This window comes from Felis catus, chromosome A2, assembly GCF_018350175.1.
Source record: "Felis catus isolate Fca126 chromosome A2, F.catus_Fca126_mat1.0, whole genome shotgun sequence".
In the NCBI taxonomy this organism is placed as follows: Eukaryota; Metazoa; Chordata; class Mammalia; order Carnivora; family Felidae; genus Felis; species Felis catus.
In genome coordinates, this window is record NC_058369.1 from 51,525,509 (window position 1) to 51,540,456 (window position 14,948).

The window sequence follows — 14,948 nt, forward strand, 5'->3', positions numbered from 1 at the left end:
ACACAAGACTACTTGATAGTATCCCACATTTCAGTTGCCAGGTTTGTTTTGGTCCCTTCTCTTTGTGCTGTTTGTATAGTTTTTATTGCTGTATCTTCAGACTTACTGATCTGTTGTACTGCAGTGTGTACATGCTCTTCCTCCTGTCCAGTGTTTTCACTTCAAATATTGAATTTCCCATTTCTAGAAACTCCCAACTTTTTTATGTCTCATTTTCCTTATGTTCCTGTTCCTTTATATTCTTGAACACCTTTGTGATACCTGTTAAGGTCTTTATCTGCTAATCCTGAGGTCTCTCTGATTTGTGTCCATTAATTTTTTTTCTCTTCTGGTTATGGGTCATATTTTCTTATTTGCACATGTAATTTTGGATTAGAAACTGGATATTGTGAATTTAGTTTCTAAGTGCTTAATTTTCGTTATTGCTTTAAAGAGTGTTGGGTTTTGATCTGGCACAAAGTGAAATGATTGTGGACCTCAAGGCTTGTTTTTCATGGTCCAGAGGAGCCTGTGCTCTAGACCTAATTTAAGATTATTACTAAGGCGTGATCTTTCTTAGGACTCTACCCAATGCGCTGCATATTCTGAAGTTCTACTCTGGGTCTCAGGCACATGAACTCTTCCCACTCCTCTGAGTTCTAAGAACTGTGTGGTCTATTGGTTTCTGGTCATGAAGTTGTGCCTTTTATTCATGTAGGTTAGGACTTGGTCAGACTCTAGGAGACATTTCTGTAGATCTGAGGAGCTTGCTCTGAGCAGCTCCCTTTTCTCCAGGACTCTGCTCATTAGGTTCTAGCTTACCATTCCTGGACTCTGACCTCTGTATCTTCAACTTGACCACTAGACCCTGGATTGTCTCCTTGCCCTTTGGCCTGAAAGTTGCTCCTAGGCAGTAAGCTGGAGCAGCTGGTGCTCCCCTCACCTGTTTCCCTCACCCAAACACTGTCTTTGTCCTATGTCCATAAGCATTTGTTTCATGTATATTGTGTGGTTTCCTAGTTGTTTAGGGAAACTAATTTCTAGGGAAACTCTTACAGCCATTACTCCTTCATGTGTGGAAGGCAGTGGAAATCTCCCCATTTTTGAACTCACTTGTCAATGAAAACCTGTGAATCCCCTGGTTTCTAGTTCTCACATTGGCTTGCTGAGTTTTCTATTTGGGATGGATGAGTATTTGATGGTAATTTTTGGGTTACCTGGCTCAGTATCATAACAACTTCCTTTTTTCTTGCCTATGCTGGTCCCACACAGGTATTCTAGGTATGAAGAGTTTGGCCCTAGGGTTTGAGGGACTACCTTAATGTTGTCTGGGGGTCTCATTTTCTATCCCAGTTTGCTTTGTTTTTGTGAAAGGATTAAAAACCATTGTGGTTGCTATTGCTCTTACCCTAACCAGAACTCTCTACCTTTTAAGTTACCTTTCCATTCATATCATTTGGGCGTGGCCCTTGAAGACTGACAGTGTGGTATTTCCAATTGATTAGCCTATTTTGTGGTAGCGAAATCTGAGGGATTTTGCTTTTACCCCAGGAATAGTTAACACTTTAGCACTCTATAAACTATTACAGGTGGTAATTTTACTTACCTCCAGATTACCTTAATTGATTCTCTGTGCTGTAAGCCACAAACAGAGCTTATGGCCAGGAGCCCACTAACCTACCACCAACCCACTGTGTGACACAGGACTAATTTCTTCTCATTGTTGATGGTAGCAGACACCATAAGGAAGACCAGGCCTGTCCTTGGGGGGAGCACAGAGCTTGTTAGGGAAGGCAGACATGTAAGAAGAGCTAACTAGAACTAAGGGGTAGTTTTTATCCCCTGAGAAGTGTATACAAAGGTGCCTTCTTGGGTCTTTTCTCATCTGAATAAACAGAAGCACAGTTCTCATACTGTTGTCCAAAGGCTTGGATTGTACAGAATGACATGGAGGCTGAGGGGCAGGGCTGTGGCCTCTATATCCTTACTTCAAGCACAGTCGATCCACCTTTTCCGATTTTATACATTATGATCTAATATTTATTTCAAAACAGGGGTTTTGCTGCTGAAAAATGAAGGATGAGCAGGTAGAAGAACAGGGGTCCACACTTCCTTGTGCATGCAGCCTTCTGCGGTGAGTGGCCTGACCTTTTACAAAGCTAAGAGCACCACCCCACATTACAGCTGAGGAGCCCTCCGCTCACATACTCTTCCTGAGTCGTGCCTCTGACAGCACCCACTCTGGAGTTGAGCTGGATTGGGACTCAAAGGCTAGCTTTACCACTTGGCAGTGGACAGCCCTGGGCAGGTCTTCCACCTTCAGTGCCAGTTTCCTCATTGGTAAGTTGGGGATAAAGGCCTACACTGGTCTGTTGTGTTGCAACATAGGACGGCTCCAGTGTAGTACCCGCTCGCGATAGGTTTCAGTATAAATTATACCTGCTGTTGTGACGACTGATTCAGGTGAGGGTCTCAAGGCTTCTGTTAACAGGTGATACTAGGTTCAGGGTTGACCAGGACCAGAACCATGGTCTCCGGCACTGACAGGGTCCATAATCTGCATGAAGTGTACCCACTTTCCGGGCCAGTCTCCTAATTGTGGGTATTTGGTTAATACTGCCCTGTGTTTGCATGGCACGTTATGGGTCACCTCCATGCATTAGTTCATCCAAGTCTTCTCTGTAAGGCAGACTTGTATTCCCACTTTCTGGAAGAGGACATGTGTTCAGAGGACACACACCCCCCTCACCGGAGCCCACGTCCAGTGTGACTGGAATCACAAGGATGTTACACAGATACCAGCTTTGTGTATGTCGGCTGGGGGTTCAGCCAGCCTACAGGGACCAGGGTCTTGGCGAATGTTGTTCTAATACACTGACAAACAGGAGTGAACATGAGCTTTTTAGGGAGAGGTTGGGGTAATGCAGGAAGAATTATAAGCAATATGAATTTATTTAACTATTTTGGAAACAAAACCCCCCAAATAATGCCTGAAACCCAAAAAGTACATAAAAATGGCCAAAAATATTTTAAAATAATAGATTTGAAGATCATTTGTAGCTTTTTTCTCCTAACATGAGTGCTTTCAGCAGGACAGTAAATTACAAACCATATCAAATCATGTTAAGGCAGATGATCTATCTGGTTGCACTTGTAACTACTCCTGGGGAAGGAATCTTGTTGGAGCTATTCCTCCCAGCGGTTTGGTCAGTTGGTCCAGGAAAGGGCAGTCCTGGAGGCAGCAGGAGGGGAGCTGAGCCTTTCCTGTCTTGTCACTGCTCGTTCTGCTGGCCCTCTGTGACGGAAGTGGACACAGAACCTTGGCCCTTGTTGACATCACTGATGCACACCCACTGCCCGTCGACAGACTCCTTCCACAGGGTCACCTGCAAGCCAGTGCACACAGCCTGTTACAGGTCTGCACCCTTCCCTCTGCTGTCCTTACCTTCCCAGATCTTCAGCAAGACGGTGACAAAGGATGTTTCTGATTTAGCTCCCCCTCACAGGAAGAACAAATATTCATGAACAAGAAGCCACTGAGCAAATCCTAGAAGATAGGAATGTGGCTGAAGCACCCCCTGCCAGACCAAAGAGACCAACTCCTTGTACCAGAAGGATAGGCTGGAAGGCTACATGCTGACTGCATGGCCCCCACCCAGGTTGACTCAACACCACGTCCAACTTCTGTTTTTCCAGGGGGAAAGGAGCACAGGGGTGACATCCAGTCACTCAGCGCTGTAAGTCATGGCCTCGTGGGATCCCTCATTCTGGGCTCTGCCCCATGGGGACTGCAGGCACATCTGTGGGTTTCAACTACTGGGAATCTGATGGTGACTAAGTGGGGTTCTTAAGTGGTCAACACCACAGGGGAGGCACGGTCCACCTCCCGGTCACCAGGGCCAAGTGAACCCAACTGCCCTCCTCCTCTAAGTCCGAGTCTATGCCAATGGCTTGAATAAATCATTGGTCCCAAGTGAGATAGAATCATCATGCCCGTGCACTGGGTGGGCTTCCCGGAACCGGCACTGTGTTATTAACAGACCAAGTTCCTAGCTGCAGAGCCCAAGCAGTAGTCCCATCCAGTATCTCTGCTCATCTACAGCACCAAGCTGGGGGTCCAATCTGCCCCAGGGAATGCTCTACAGGGCAGTTCTGCCAGCTCTTGAACCTGGTCTGCCCCCACCCAGGCAGAAAGGCTGAGTCACAGCCCCACTTGCTGCAGTTCCTGGCTCTTGGTCTCTCATCCAGAAAGCCAATTTACAGACTCTTGCAGAGAGCCCAGTCCTGACTGTAGGAAGCCTGACCAGAGAATCCAGGTCACAGTGACACCCACTAGCTTCACTTGGGCAGGGAACTCGAGTCAGCAGTCCTACCTGCTGTTCTCACCCAGTGGAATACCCTCTATGCTCAGAACTCAAACAGTTGCTTCACTAAAAAACAGACCCTAACAGCAGCCACACCTGTCCAAGGACCAGGAATGACCAGAAACCCAACTGCGCTGACCGGTCAAACTGTCTGCCAAAGTGAGCCTGCAACGTTTGGAAGAAGGGACCACTTAACTCCAATATCACAGAAAGCCAGGTAAATGTGACACAACCAAATGAAACTAATAGAGCTCTACAATGGACTCTAAAGACAGGAAGACCTATGAACTGCCAAGAGGCCCTAAATAAACAGGGCTACAAAAGACATGTCAGAATCATCAAAAGTCAAAGAATTTTAAGAGCAGCTAGAAAAAAAAAAGGTTACATATAAGGGAACCCCCATAAGACTGTGAGATTTCTCAATAGAAGCTTTTCAGGCCAGAAGAAAATGGGATGACACAAAATACTCAAAGCAAGAAAAACTATTAACCAAGACTACTCTACCAGGCAAAAGTGTCCTTCGGCAATGGATAGACTTTCTTGGACAAACAAAAGCAGAGGGAACTCATCACCGCTACATCTGCCTTACAAGAAATGCTAAAGGGAGTTGAGTATAAATAAAAGGATGCTCATTAACACTATACAAGGCAGCATAAAACTTACTGGTAATGATAAATAATTAAAGTTGGATTCTGTAATATGGTGATGTTAGTGCATAATTCACTTCTAGCTCTAGTTTAAAAGATAATGTAGTAAGAAATAACCATTGTAGTTAAATAACCATAACTACAATAACCTGTTATTAGTTACACATTATAAAATATATAAATTGTAACATCAATAACCTAAAATGTGAGGGGGAGAAGTCAAAGTGTTCAGATGTTATTTTAAAACAGAGTGTTTTAAAATGTCTTATGTAAACCTTATAGCCACAAGGGAAAAACCTGTGGTAATATTAGACCAAAGAACATGACAAGTCAAAGCATACTGATACCATAAAACTTCAAAACACAAAAAAAGAAGGAACAATGTATCAAGAAAACCATAAGAAAATAAACAAAATGGCAATTGTGTAAGGCCTTATTAATTAATACTTACTTCAAATGTAAATGGTTTAAACTCTCCCGGGGAGACAACACCTGGCTGAATGAATAAAAAAAAAACCCAAAAACACAAGATCCAACAATATGCTTCCTATAAGAGATTCACTTCAGCCTTAAAGACAGAGATGGAGTAGGGATGGAAAGAGATACTTTAAGCAAATGGCAACCACAAAGAAAGCAGAGGTAGCTATATTTATATCAAATACACTTTACAGTGAAAATAGTAAAGAGAGGGGTGCCTGGGTGGCTCAGTTGGTTGAGCATCCGACTTCAGTCCTGGTCACGATCTCATGGTTCACAGATTCAAGCCCTGCATTGGGCTCTTTGCTGACAGCTGGGAGCCTAGAGCCTGCACTTCGGATTCTGTGTCTCCCTCTCTCTCTGGCCCTCCCTCTCTCAAAAATAAATAAAATGTTAAAAAATAGTACAGAGAGAGGGATCAACACACCAAGAAGATGTAACAATTATAAATATATAGATACCCACCACTGAAACATCTAATTATATGAACCAAAACCGAACAGAACTAAACGGAAATAAAGAGTAACACAAAAATGGTTGGGGACTTTAATACTCTCAACAATGGAGATCATCCAGACAGATAGATAATAAGGAGACAGTGGATTTGAACAATACTACAGAACAAATGGGCCTAACATGTACATAACCTTCTGACAGAACATACATTAAGTGCACATGAACATTTCCTATATGTTACACCACAAAACGAGTCTTAGCAAATTAAAAAAAAATTAAACCAATTATCTTCTCTACAACGGTATGAATACAGCAAGATATCAATAGCAAGAGGAAACTGAGAAATTCACAAACACATGCAAATTAAACACTGAAATTATTTTGAATCAAATGAAAAACACAATATACCAAAACTCACAGGATGCAACAAAAGCAGTTCTTAGAAGGAAGTTCACAGCAATTAATGCCTACATTCAGAAACAAGACCTATCCCAAATAACCTAACTCTATGCCTTAAGGAATCAGAAAAGAACAAACTTTGTCCAAAGCTAGCAAGTAATAAATATTAGAGCAGAAATAAATGAAATAGAGAAGAAAATAGAAAAGATTGACCAGAAGAGTTGGTTGACAAAACTAACAAAGTTTACCTAGATTAACCAAAGAAAAAAGAGGACCCAAAACAACAAAATTATAAATGAGAAAAGAGATATTACAACTGATCATCACAGAAATACAAAGAAAAATAAGAAACTACTATGAAACAAACAACTCTTGTCAACAAACTGAACAAGCTAGAAAAAATGGACAAATTCTTAGAAATGTTACCAAGACTGAATCAGGAAGAAACAAAAAATCTGAATAAAAATTTTTATAAAAATTAAAAAATTTTCTGAAATACAATATCTCAACAGTAAGGAGACTGAATAATAATTGAAAATCTCCTTGTATAAAAAAAGTCCAGGGCCAGATGGCTTCACTGGTGAATTTAAGCTAACATGTAAGGAATGAATACCAATCCTCAAAATATTCCAAAAAAAAATTTTTTTTTTAAGAGGAAGAAATACACCCACACACTCATTTTTACAAGGCCAACAACTGCCCTTATACCAAAGCCAGAAAAGGCTACTACCAGAAAATAAAACTTTGGACAAATAACCCTGATGAATATAGATGCAAACTGAATTTGGCAGTACACTAAAAGGATCATTCACCATGATCAAGCAGGATTCAGACATGGAATGCACGGACGGTTCAACATATGCAAATCAACCAATGTGATCTGTTTGTGATAATGCTTAACAGATTAGGTATAGAAGGAACATACCTCAATAACAAAGGTCATGTGATAAGCCCACAGCTAGTACAATACCCCATGGTGAAAGGCCAAAAGCTCTTCCTTGAAAATAAGCAATAAGAAAAGGGTACCCACTCTTACCATTCTTTTTCAATGTAATACTACAAGTCGTTGCCAAAGCAACCAGGCAAGGAAAAAAAAAAGGCATCAGAACTGGAATGGAAAAACTAAAATTGTCTCTATTTGCAGATGACAAGATGTTATACACAGAAAATCCTAAAGGTTTCATCAAAAAGCTTAGATCTAGGGGCGCCTGGGTGGCGCAGTCGGTTAAGTGTCCGACTTCAGCTCAGGTCACGATCTCACGGTCCGTGAGTTCGAGCCCCGCGTCGGGCTCTGGGCTGATGGCTCAGGGCCTGGAGCCTGCTTCCAATTCTGTGTCTCCTTCTCTCTCTGCCCCTACCCCCTTCATGCTCTGTCTCTCTCTGTCTCAAAAATAAAAACGTTAAAAAAAAAATTTTTTTTTTAAAAAAAAGCTTAGATCTAAACAGTGAATTCATTAAAGTTGCAGGATACAAAATTAATGAAAATCAGTAGTGTTTCTATACACTAAGAATGAATTATTCAAAAAGAAATAAAATGATCCTTACGATAACAAAAACAATAAAATACTCATGAACTTAACCAAGGAGATGAAAGATCTCTACTCTGAAAACAAGACAGTGATGAAAGAAACTGAGAATACAAATAAATGGAACAGTATCTTGTTCATAGATTAGAATAATTAACGTTAAAATTTTAATACTACCAAAGCCATCTATAGGTCCAATGCAATTCCTATCAAGATTCCAATGGCATTTTTTTTTTTGACAAAAATAGAAAAAAGAGTCCTAAAATGTATATGGAACCACCAAAGACCCTGAATGGCCAAAGCAATCCTGAGAAAGAAGAACAAAGTGGAAGGAATCCTACTTTTTTTTTTAAAGTATTCTTTTTTAAATGTTTTTTTTTGAGAGAGAAAGACCATGAATGGGGGAGGGGAAGAGAGAGAGGAAGACCAAAGAATCAGAAGCAAGCTCCAGGCTCTGCACTGTCAGCACAGAGCCCGATGTGGGGCTCGAACTCATGAACTGTGAGATCATGACCTGAGGTGAAGTCGGATGACTGAGCCACCCAGGCGCCCCAGGAATCCTATTTTTTTTTTTTTAATTTTTTTTTTTCAACGTTTATTTATTTTTGCGACAGAGAGAGACACAGCATGAATGGGGGAGGGGCAGAGAGAGAGGGAGACACAGAATCGGAAACAGGCTCCAGGCTCTGAGCCATCAGCCCAGAGCCTGATGCGGGGCTCGAACTCACGGACCCCGAGATCGTGACCTGGCTGAAGTCGGACGCTTAACCAACTGCGCCACCCAGGCGCCCCAGGAATCCTACTTTTTAATTTCAAGCTATTAAGCTATAGTAATGGCATAAAAACGAATAGATGGTACTGACATAAAAACAGATAGGTCAATGGAATCAAAAGCCCAGAAATAAACTCAAGCATACACAGTTAACTAGTATTCGGCAAGGGAGCCAAGAATACTCAATGGAGAAAAGACTGTCTCTTTAATAAATGGTGCTGAGTAAACTGGACGTTAACATGTAAAAGAATAAAATTAGACCCTTATCTTATACCACTCAAAAAAACTAACTTTAATTGCATTAAACACTTAAATATAAGATCTGAAACTATCGAAACTCCCAGAGGAAAATATATGAAAACAAGCTATTTGGGTTCCTGGGTGGCTCAACTGATTAAGTGTCTGACTCTTGATTTCGGCTCAGGTGATGATTCTCATGGTTCATGCCTGCTTGGGATTCTCTCCTTCTGTCTCTCCCTCCACCACTCACACAGGTGCATTCCCTCTCTGAAAATAAACTTAAAAAAAAAAAAGAAAAACTCTTTGACATGAGTCTTGACGAAGATTTTTTGGTTGTGACATCTAAAGCAAAAGTAACAAAAAATAAGTTAGCAGGACAGCATTAACTAAAAAGTTTCTGCACAGCAAAATAATCAACAAAGTAAAAAGACAACCTTACAAAATGGGAAAAAAATATTTGCAAATCATACATCAGAAGAGGAGTTAATATCCAAAATATCCAGGGATGCCTACATGGCTCAGTGGGTTGTCTCTTGTTTTTATAGATTTATGTTTTAAATTATTTATTTTGAGACTGAGCACATATGCATGTGCATGAGCAGGAAATGGGCAGAGAGAGAGGGAGAGAGGGAATCCCAAGCAGGTTCCGCACTGTTAGCCCAGAAACTGACATGGGGCTTGAACTCACAAACTGTGAGATCATGACCTGAGCCAAAATCAAAGGTCAGATGCTTAACTGCCTGAGCCACCCTGGTGCGCCAATTAAGCATCCAACTTGACTCTTGACCTCAGCTCAGGTCTTGATCTCAGGGTCATGAGCTCAAGTTCCACCTTGGGCTCCCCGCTGGGTGTAAAGCCTGTTTACAAACAAATGAAAACTCCCCACGCCACAATACATCCACAGAAGACTAAAATTCCATACCAGAAAGCCAAAAAATACAATTAAAAAATGGGCAAAAGACCTGAATAGAAGATTTCTCCAAAAAAGATATACGAAAGGCCAATAGGTATGTGATAGTGAGAGATAAGCATCTCACTCAGCATCTCTAATCACTGGGGAAGTACAACCATAGGAGAATATCACCTCACACATGTTAGCATGGCCATCATGAAAAAGACAAAGACACAAGTATTGGCATGGATGTGGAGAAAAGGGAACTCTTGTGCATTACTGGTGAAACTATAAACTGGTGCAGCCACTATGGAAAACAGTACGGAGGATCTTCAACAAAATTAAAAATAGAACTATATGATCCAGCAGTTCAACTTCTGGGTATTCATCTGAAGAAAATGAAGAGACTATCTTGAAAAGTATCTGCATCCTCGGGGCGGCTGGGTGGCTCAGTCGGTTAAGCGTCCGACTTCGGCTCAGGTCATGATTTCATGGTTCGTGAGTTTGAGCCATGCATCAGGGTCTGTGCTGACAACTCAGAGCCTGGAGCCTGCTTCAAATTTTGTGTCTCCCACCCTCTCTTCCCCTCCCCGGCTCCCGTTCTGTTTCTCTCTCAAAAGTAAACATTAAACACACCCAAAAAACTGAAAACCAAATACTCATATTGTTTTAACCAAGTTGCTACAGGTTCTGTAAGAGGATACGGGATACAGCAGTGGTTCTCAAAGTGTGCTGTCTAGACCAGGGCATCTGCCATAATGGGGAGCTTGTGAAAACTGCAAATTCTTGGGTCCCTGCCCAGACCCACTGATTCAGAAATCCTGGGGGTGGGCTTGGCAATCCATGTTTTAACAAGTTAAATACTAAAATCTGAGAAGTGTGCTAGAGGAAGACAACAGATGCGTTAAGTATGTTATTTCAACACTGACATAAACAGTGGAATAAATAGCTAAGCACTGGAAAGGTTTATTTCTGGAGAATGAAAATTAGACTGCATTAAAAAAATCATAACCTAATAAAAACTACTTCAAGCTATGTACGTGTATCTGGTAAAAAATAATAATGATTTTAAGAATTCCTGCTTTAGCAGCACCTGGGTAGCTCAGTCACTTAAGCATCTCACTTCAGCTCAGATCATGATCTCACAGCTTGAGAGTTTGATTCCTATGTTGGGCTCTGCTGATAGCTCGGAGCCTTGAGCCTGCTTCAGATTCTGTGTCTCCCTCTCTCTCCTGTTGCTACCCTGCTCACACTCTGTCACTGTCCCTCTCAAAAATAAACTTAAAAAGAATTTTTTATAATTAAAAAAAAAAAAAGGGGCGCCTGGGTGGCGCAGTCGGTTAAGCGTCCGACTTCAGCCAGGTCACGATCTCGCGGTCCGTGAGTTCGAGCCCCGCGTCGGGCTCTGGGCTGATGGCTCAGAGCCTGGAGCCTGTTTCCGATTCTGTGTCTCCCTCCCTCTCTGCCCCTCACCTGTTCATGTTCTGTCTCTCTCTGTCCCAAAAATAAATAAACGTTGAAAAAAAATTAAAAAAAAAAAAAAAAAAAAAAAAAAGAATTCCTGCTTTAGAGTCAGACTATTTACTACATATGCACTATGCAGAATGCTCTAGACTGCAAACTAAGTCCTTTAGTGAAGGAATGCTATGCAGACAGCAATAGAGTTGAGCTCTTTGTAGCAAACGGTCATAAAGAAGAGTTGAGAAGCATAAAAGAATAATGGCAGCAGAACCCAAATGTGTAATGTGCATACAACCAGCCACTTGCCCATTGCCTTGTAAATACTACTATAGGGCTCCTCAGGCAACTCAAGGTCGGCTGGGCTGTCCTAGGTGCCACCAAACCTGGGGCCTAGTCCCGCCTCTGGCACTTACTAGAAATAAAGAGGGTTAGATTAGTTATCTTTGAGGGTCATTCCAGCTCTAAAATTCTATGGCCTGGAGTAGAGGCCTGCTACATTTCTAGGACTACTGTACATGAAAGGGACTCCAGGCTGGATGAAAACTGCCCACAGACTCTCAAAGATATATATATATTTATGTATTTAGAGAGCGTGCCCGTGTGCAAGCAGGGGAGGGGCAGAAAGAGAGGAAGAGAAAGAATCCCAAGGAGGATCCACACCATCAGCAGAGCCCGATGTGGGCTCGATCCCACCAACTGTGAGATCATGACCTGAGCCCAAACCAAGAGTGGGATGCTCAACCGACTGAGACACTCAGGCGCCCCTCAAAGAGATACTGTTTGTACTCCCATGTGCACAGCATTACTGACAACAGCCAAAGGAGGAAGCACCCCTGTGTCTACCAATGTATGTGTAAATAAAAAGTGGTAGAACAGAGTATTAGTCTTAAAAAGGTAGGAAACTGACATATGGTACAACACAGAGAAGGATACTACGGGAAGTGAAAGAGGCCAGTCACAAAAAGACAATTACTGCATGATTCCACTTACATGAGTTCCCCAAAGTAGTCAGATTCACAGATAGGAAGTAGGATGGTGCTTACTGGGGTCTAGGGGCTGGGTTGGGTGGAAGTTAGTGTTCAGTGGGGACAGAATTTCAGCTGGGGAAGATGGAAACAGTTCTAGAGACGCGTGGTGGTGATGGTCGCACAATAACGTGAATGTACTCAAAACCACTGAACTGTACACCTAAAAATGGTTACGATGGGTAAACTTTGTATGTATTTTGCCAGGATTAAAACAAAAGGCTGCCTCTAGGAAGGAAGAAGTAACAAGCTACTGCCATCTCCCTAGCTTACGCCTCTTCTCTCAGGCAGACGGTCCATATGTAACTTTAAAAAGCAGGTTTCAAAGCAGTGGTCATGACTGTTCAAGCACATTTGCTTTGTTGCTATACTGTCCTGAACTACTCTTTGTTTTACTGTTTTCCAGTGGCTACTTTGCCTCCATGTCCCTTCCTTTATATGGCTTATAGCCCAGTAGGGAGAGGTATATGGTGGGTGAATAATAATACTCATGAATTATACGGATTTTTAGAAATAGGTCTCTCAGGTGTCTGACAGAAACCCTCCTATCTTTTTGCTTTTGTTTATGAGGTATTTTTTTTTTTTTTAATCTATTTACTTTTTGGCCGTGCTAACTGAATGTCACCATATGACAAGGTGGTCAAATGGTTAAGGTGATGGGACTATCAAGGCAGTGACTTGGGATTTAATCTGGGCCCGATTACTGGCTCTGCCATCTAAAAGCTTTGTGACCCCTGTGCAAGTCAAACCACTTCTGCCAGCTTCTTTCGTATTTGTAAAAAGGGGACAAACAACCTCTGGGGGCTTGGGGGTGGAGGTACAGGGGACTGTAAAATTTAATGATATAATTAAGAGACATACTCAAAACACAGTCCTCATTAAGGATCCTTCTAAGCCTCTCATTACATGGGGAATTCAACTGTGCTTCCTAATGGGCCTAGTAAAGACAAACAGGGCCCTGTCTACCATGTCATGGAAATGGGGTGTACCTTATTGTCTCCGCCTGAGACAGCCAGGATGTTGGCAGTGATGGACCAGCTCACATGCCACACAACATCATTGAACTTGTGCAGCAGTTTGGGGGACCACGTATTGCTCGAGATGTCATCACAGGTCCAGATGAACACACGACCATCCTGGGAAGAGATAGGCTAAAGTCAGGGAAGGTAAGGCAGGGATCTTGCACTGGGGATATCTGCTCAATCTGGAGCCATATTGGACTTTTTTTTTTTTTTTTTTAATGTTTATTTATTTTTGAGACAGAGAGAGACAGAGCATGAACAGGGGAGGGGCAGAGAGAGAGGGAGACACAGAATCTGAAACGGGTTCCAGAATCTGAGCACAGAGCCCAACACGGGGCTCGAACTCAAGAACCACGAGATCATGACCTGAGCTGAAGTCGGACGCTTAACCGACTGAGCCACCCAGGCGCCCCAACCATATTGGACTTTTGCAGGAATAGGGTGGGGGATTCAGCACAAAGCACAGCCAAGGCCCTCCTGGGTGTGCACAGCTGTGATGGCCAGTGTCCAGCCCAGCAGCCGTGCTTTTATCCCTTTACCCCAGGAACACGTTTCACATTCGAGTCTCCCAGGTTCCTGTGCTCATATTGGTTTCAGGTATGGACTTTGCATTGCTGCTAACTGTAAAATTTTCTCTGGGTTTTCCTCATGTCTGCCAAGTCCCCTCCTTATTTTGGCTCCCTTGGGCTCTGTCTATATTTTCTCAACCAAATAGGTATGGCTGTCTATAAACCAAGCTCAGAGAATGAGAAGGGACAAGTTTAAAAAGTCCCTCTCAAATTTAGGATGAAACATAACAGGCTCAAATGAAGCCTGGCTTAACCTTTGTCAGTGGTGGGTTAGCACATAATTTAAGGCTTGTCCTTGGTTTTTCTTTTGTGATCTGTGAAGACAGAATAGGTAGGTGAGTCCAAGACCTTATTAGAACTTCCAATTGCCCCTAGACCCCACTTGGGAACACTCCCAGAATGTACCTGGGCAGCTCTATTTCCCAGCCATACAATGCTGAGGATGGGAAATTGGTCCCAAATTTGACCCAGCTCGTGGCTCAGTGGAGACAAGCCACTTGTGCCTTTTGATCAAGCCTTCGCTACAGGATGACCTGGGTCTCCTACTTGCACTGGTCCAAAGGTGCCTGTTGCCCTACCCTTACCTTTAAAAGACTTTACCCTAGGGGGACTATAAGGGCTGACGGGACTTACTCAGAGATTAAACAACACGGGAGGCTCTCATGGGTCTGAGCTGACCTGGGAGCAGCTGGCGATGGTGCTGGTGGGCAGGCCAATGGAGGGGGCCCAGGCCACATCTCGAACCCAGTCACTGTGCGCTTCTAGCTTCTGTTCCTCCTTCCACTGGCCATCCTCCTCCTCCCTGACAGGGGAGATGAAAGGAAGAATGCAGCAGGTTGCAGGCCAGGTGTTTTCCCACACCTCCATTCCACCCCCAGCCTATGGGCTTTGCAGGGGCCAAGAAGCTATTCCATCTTTCTGATTTCATTTATTGACCTTGTAGATTTTTACTCAGTTCACCAGCTATAAAGAAACCCTCCAAGAAATGCTCTGTTCCCTCACAGCCAATGGTGCCGGCAATTGGGAATTAGGTGAAGAATTAAAATGCTTGAGCAAGGCCAAGTTGTTTTTAAAGGATGTCCTCTGACAGATTGAAAATGGTATTCTATCAGCAGGAGG

General features: G+C 42.8%; 3 protein-coding genes across 6 annotated transcripts in view; 1 reads left to right on the plus strand and 2 right to left on the minus strand.

Annotated features, from left to right (window-relative positions):
- GHRL (ghrelin and obestatin prepropeptide) overlaps window positions 1-7,614 on the minus strand; it is a gene marked incomplete at its 5' end in the record, with an annotated part of 29,812 nt that extends 22,198 nt beyond the window's left edge. Inside the window, 1 exon segment of the mRNA NM_001009853.1 lies at window positions 7,580-7,614.
- Window positions 1-14,948, plus strand: part of TATDN2 (TatD DNase domain containing 2) — an 82,554-nt gene that overhangs the window by 53,500 nt on the left and 14,106 nt on the right. Inside the window, exons 9-10 of one of the 3 annotated variants that reach the window (XR_006593960.1) lie at window positions 2,034-2,113; window positions 3,473-5,536. The gene's annotated coding sequence lies outside the window, so the exon portion shown is untranslated. Of the gene's footprint in view, window positions 1-2,033; window positions 5,537-14,948 lie in introns of those variants that run through there. The other 2 variants (XR_006593959.1, XR_006593958.1) reach the window with 2 other exon arrangements.
- The window catches only part of SEC13 (SEC13 homolog, nuclear pore and COPII coat complex component), a 35,785-nt gene continuing 23,749 nt past the window's right edge, over window positions 2,913-14,948 (minus strand). For both annotated transcript variants that reach the window (XM_003982469.5, XM_045051953.1), the window contains exons 7-9: window positions 14,508-14,631; window positions 13,228-13,374; window positions 2,913-3,365 (exon numbers count right to left, since the gene is read on the minus strand). In XM_003982469.5, the coding sequence (XP_003982518.1) occupies window positions 3,252-3,365; window positions 13,228-13,374; window positions 14,508-14,631 (385 nt within the window). In that variant the 3' untranslated portion in view covers window positions 2,913-3,251. The remainder of the gene's footprint in view (window positions 3,366-13,227; window positions 13,375-14,507; window positions 14,632-14,948) is intronic.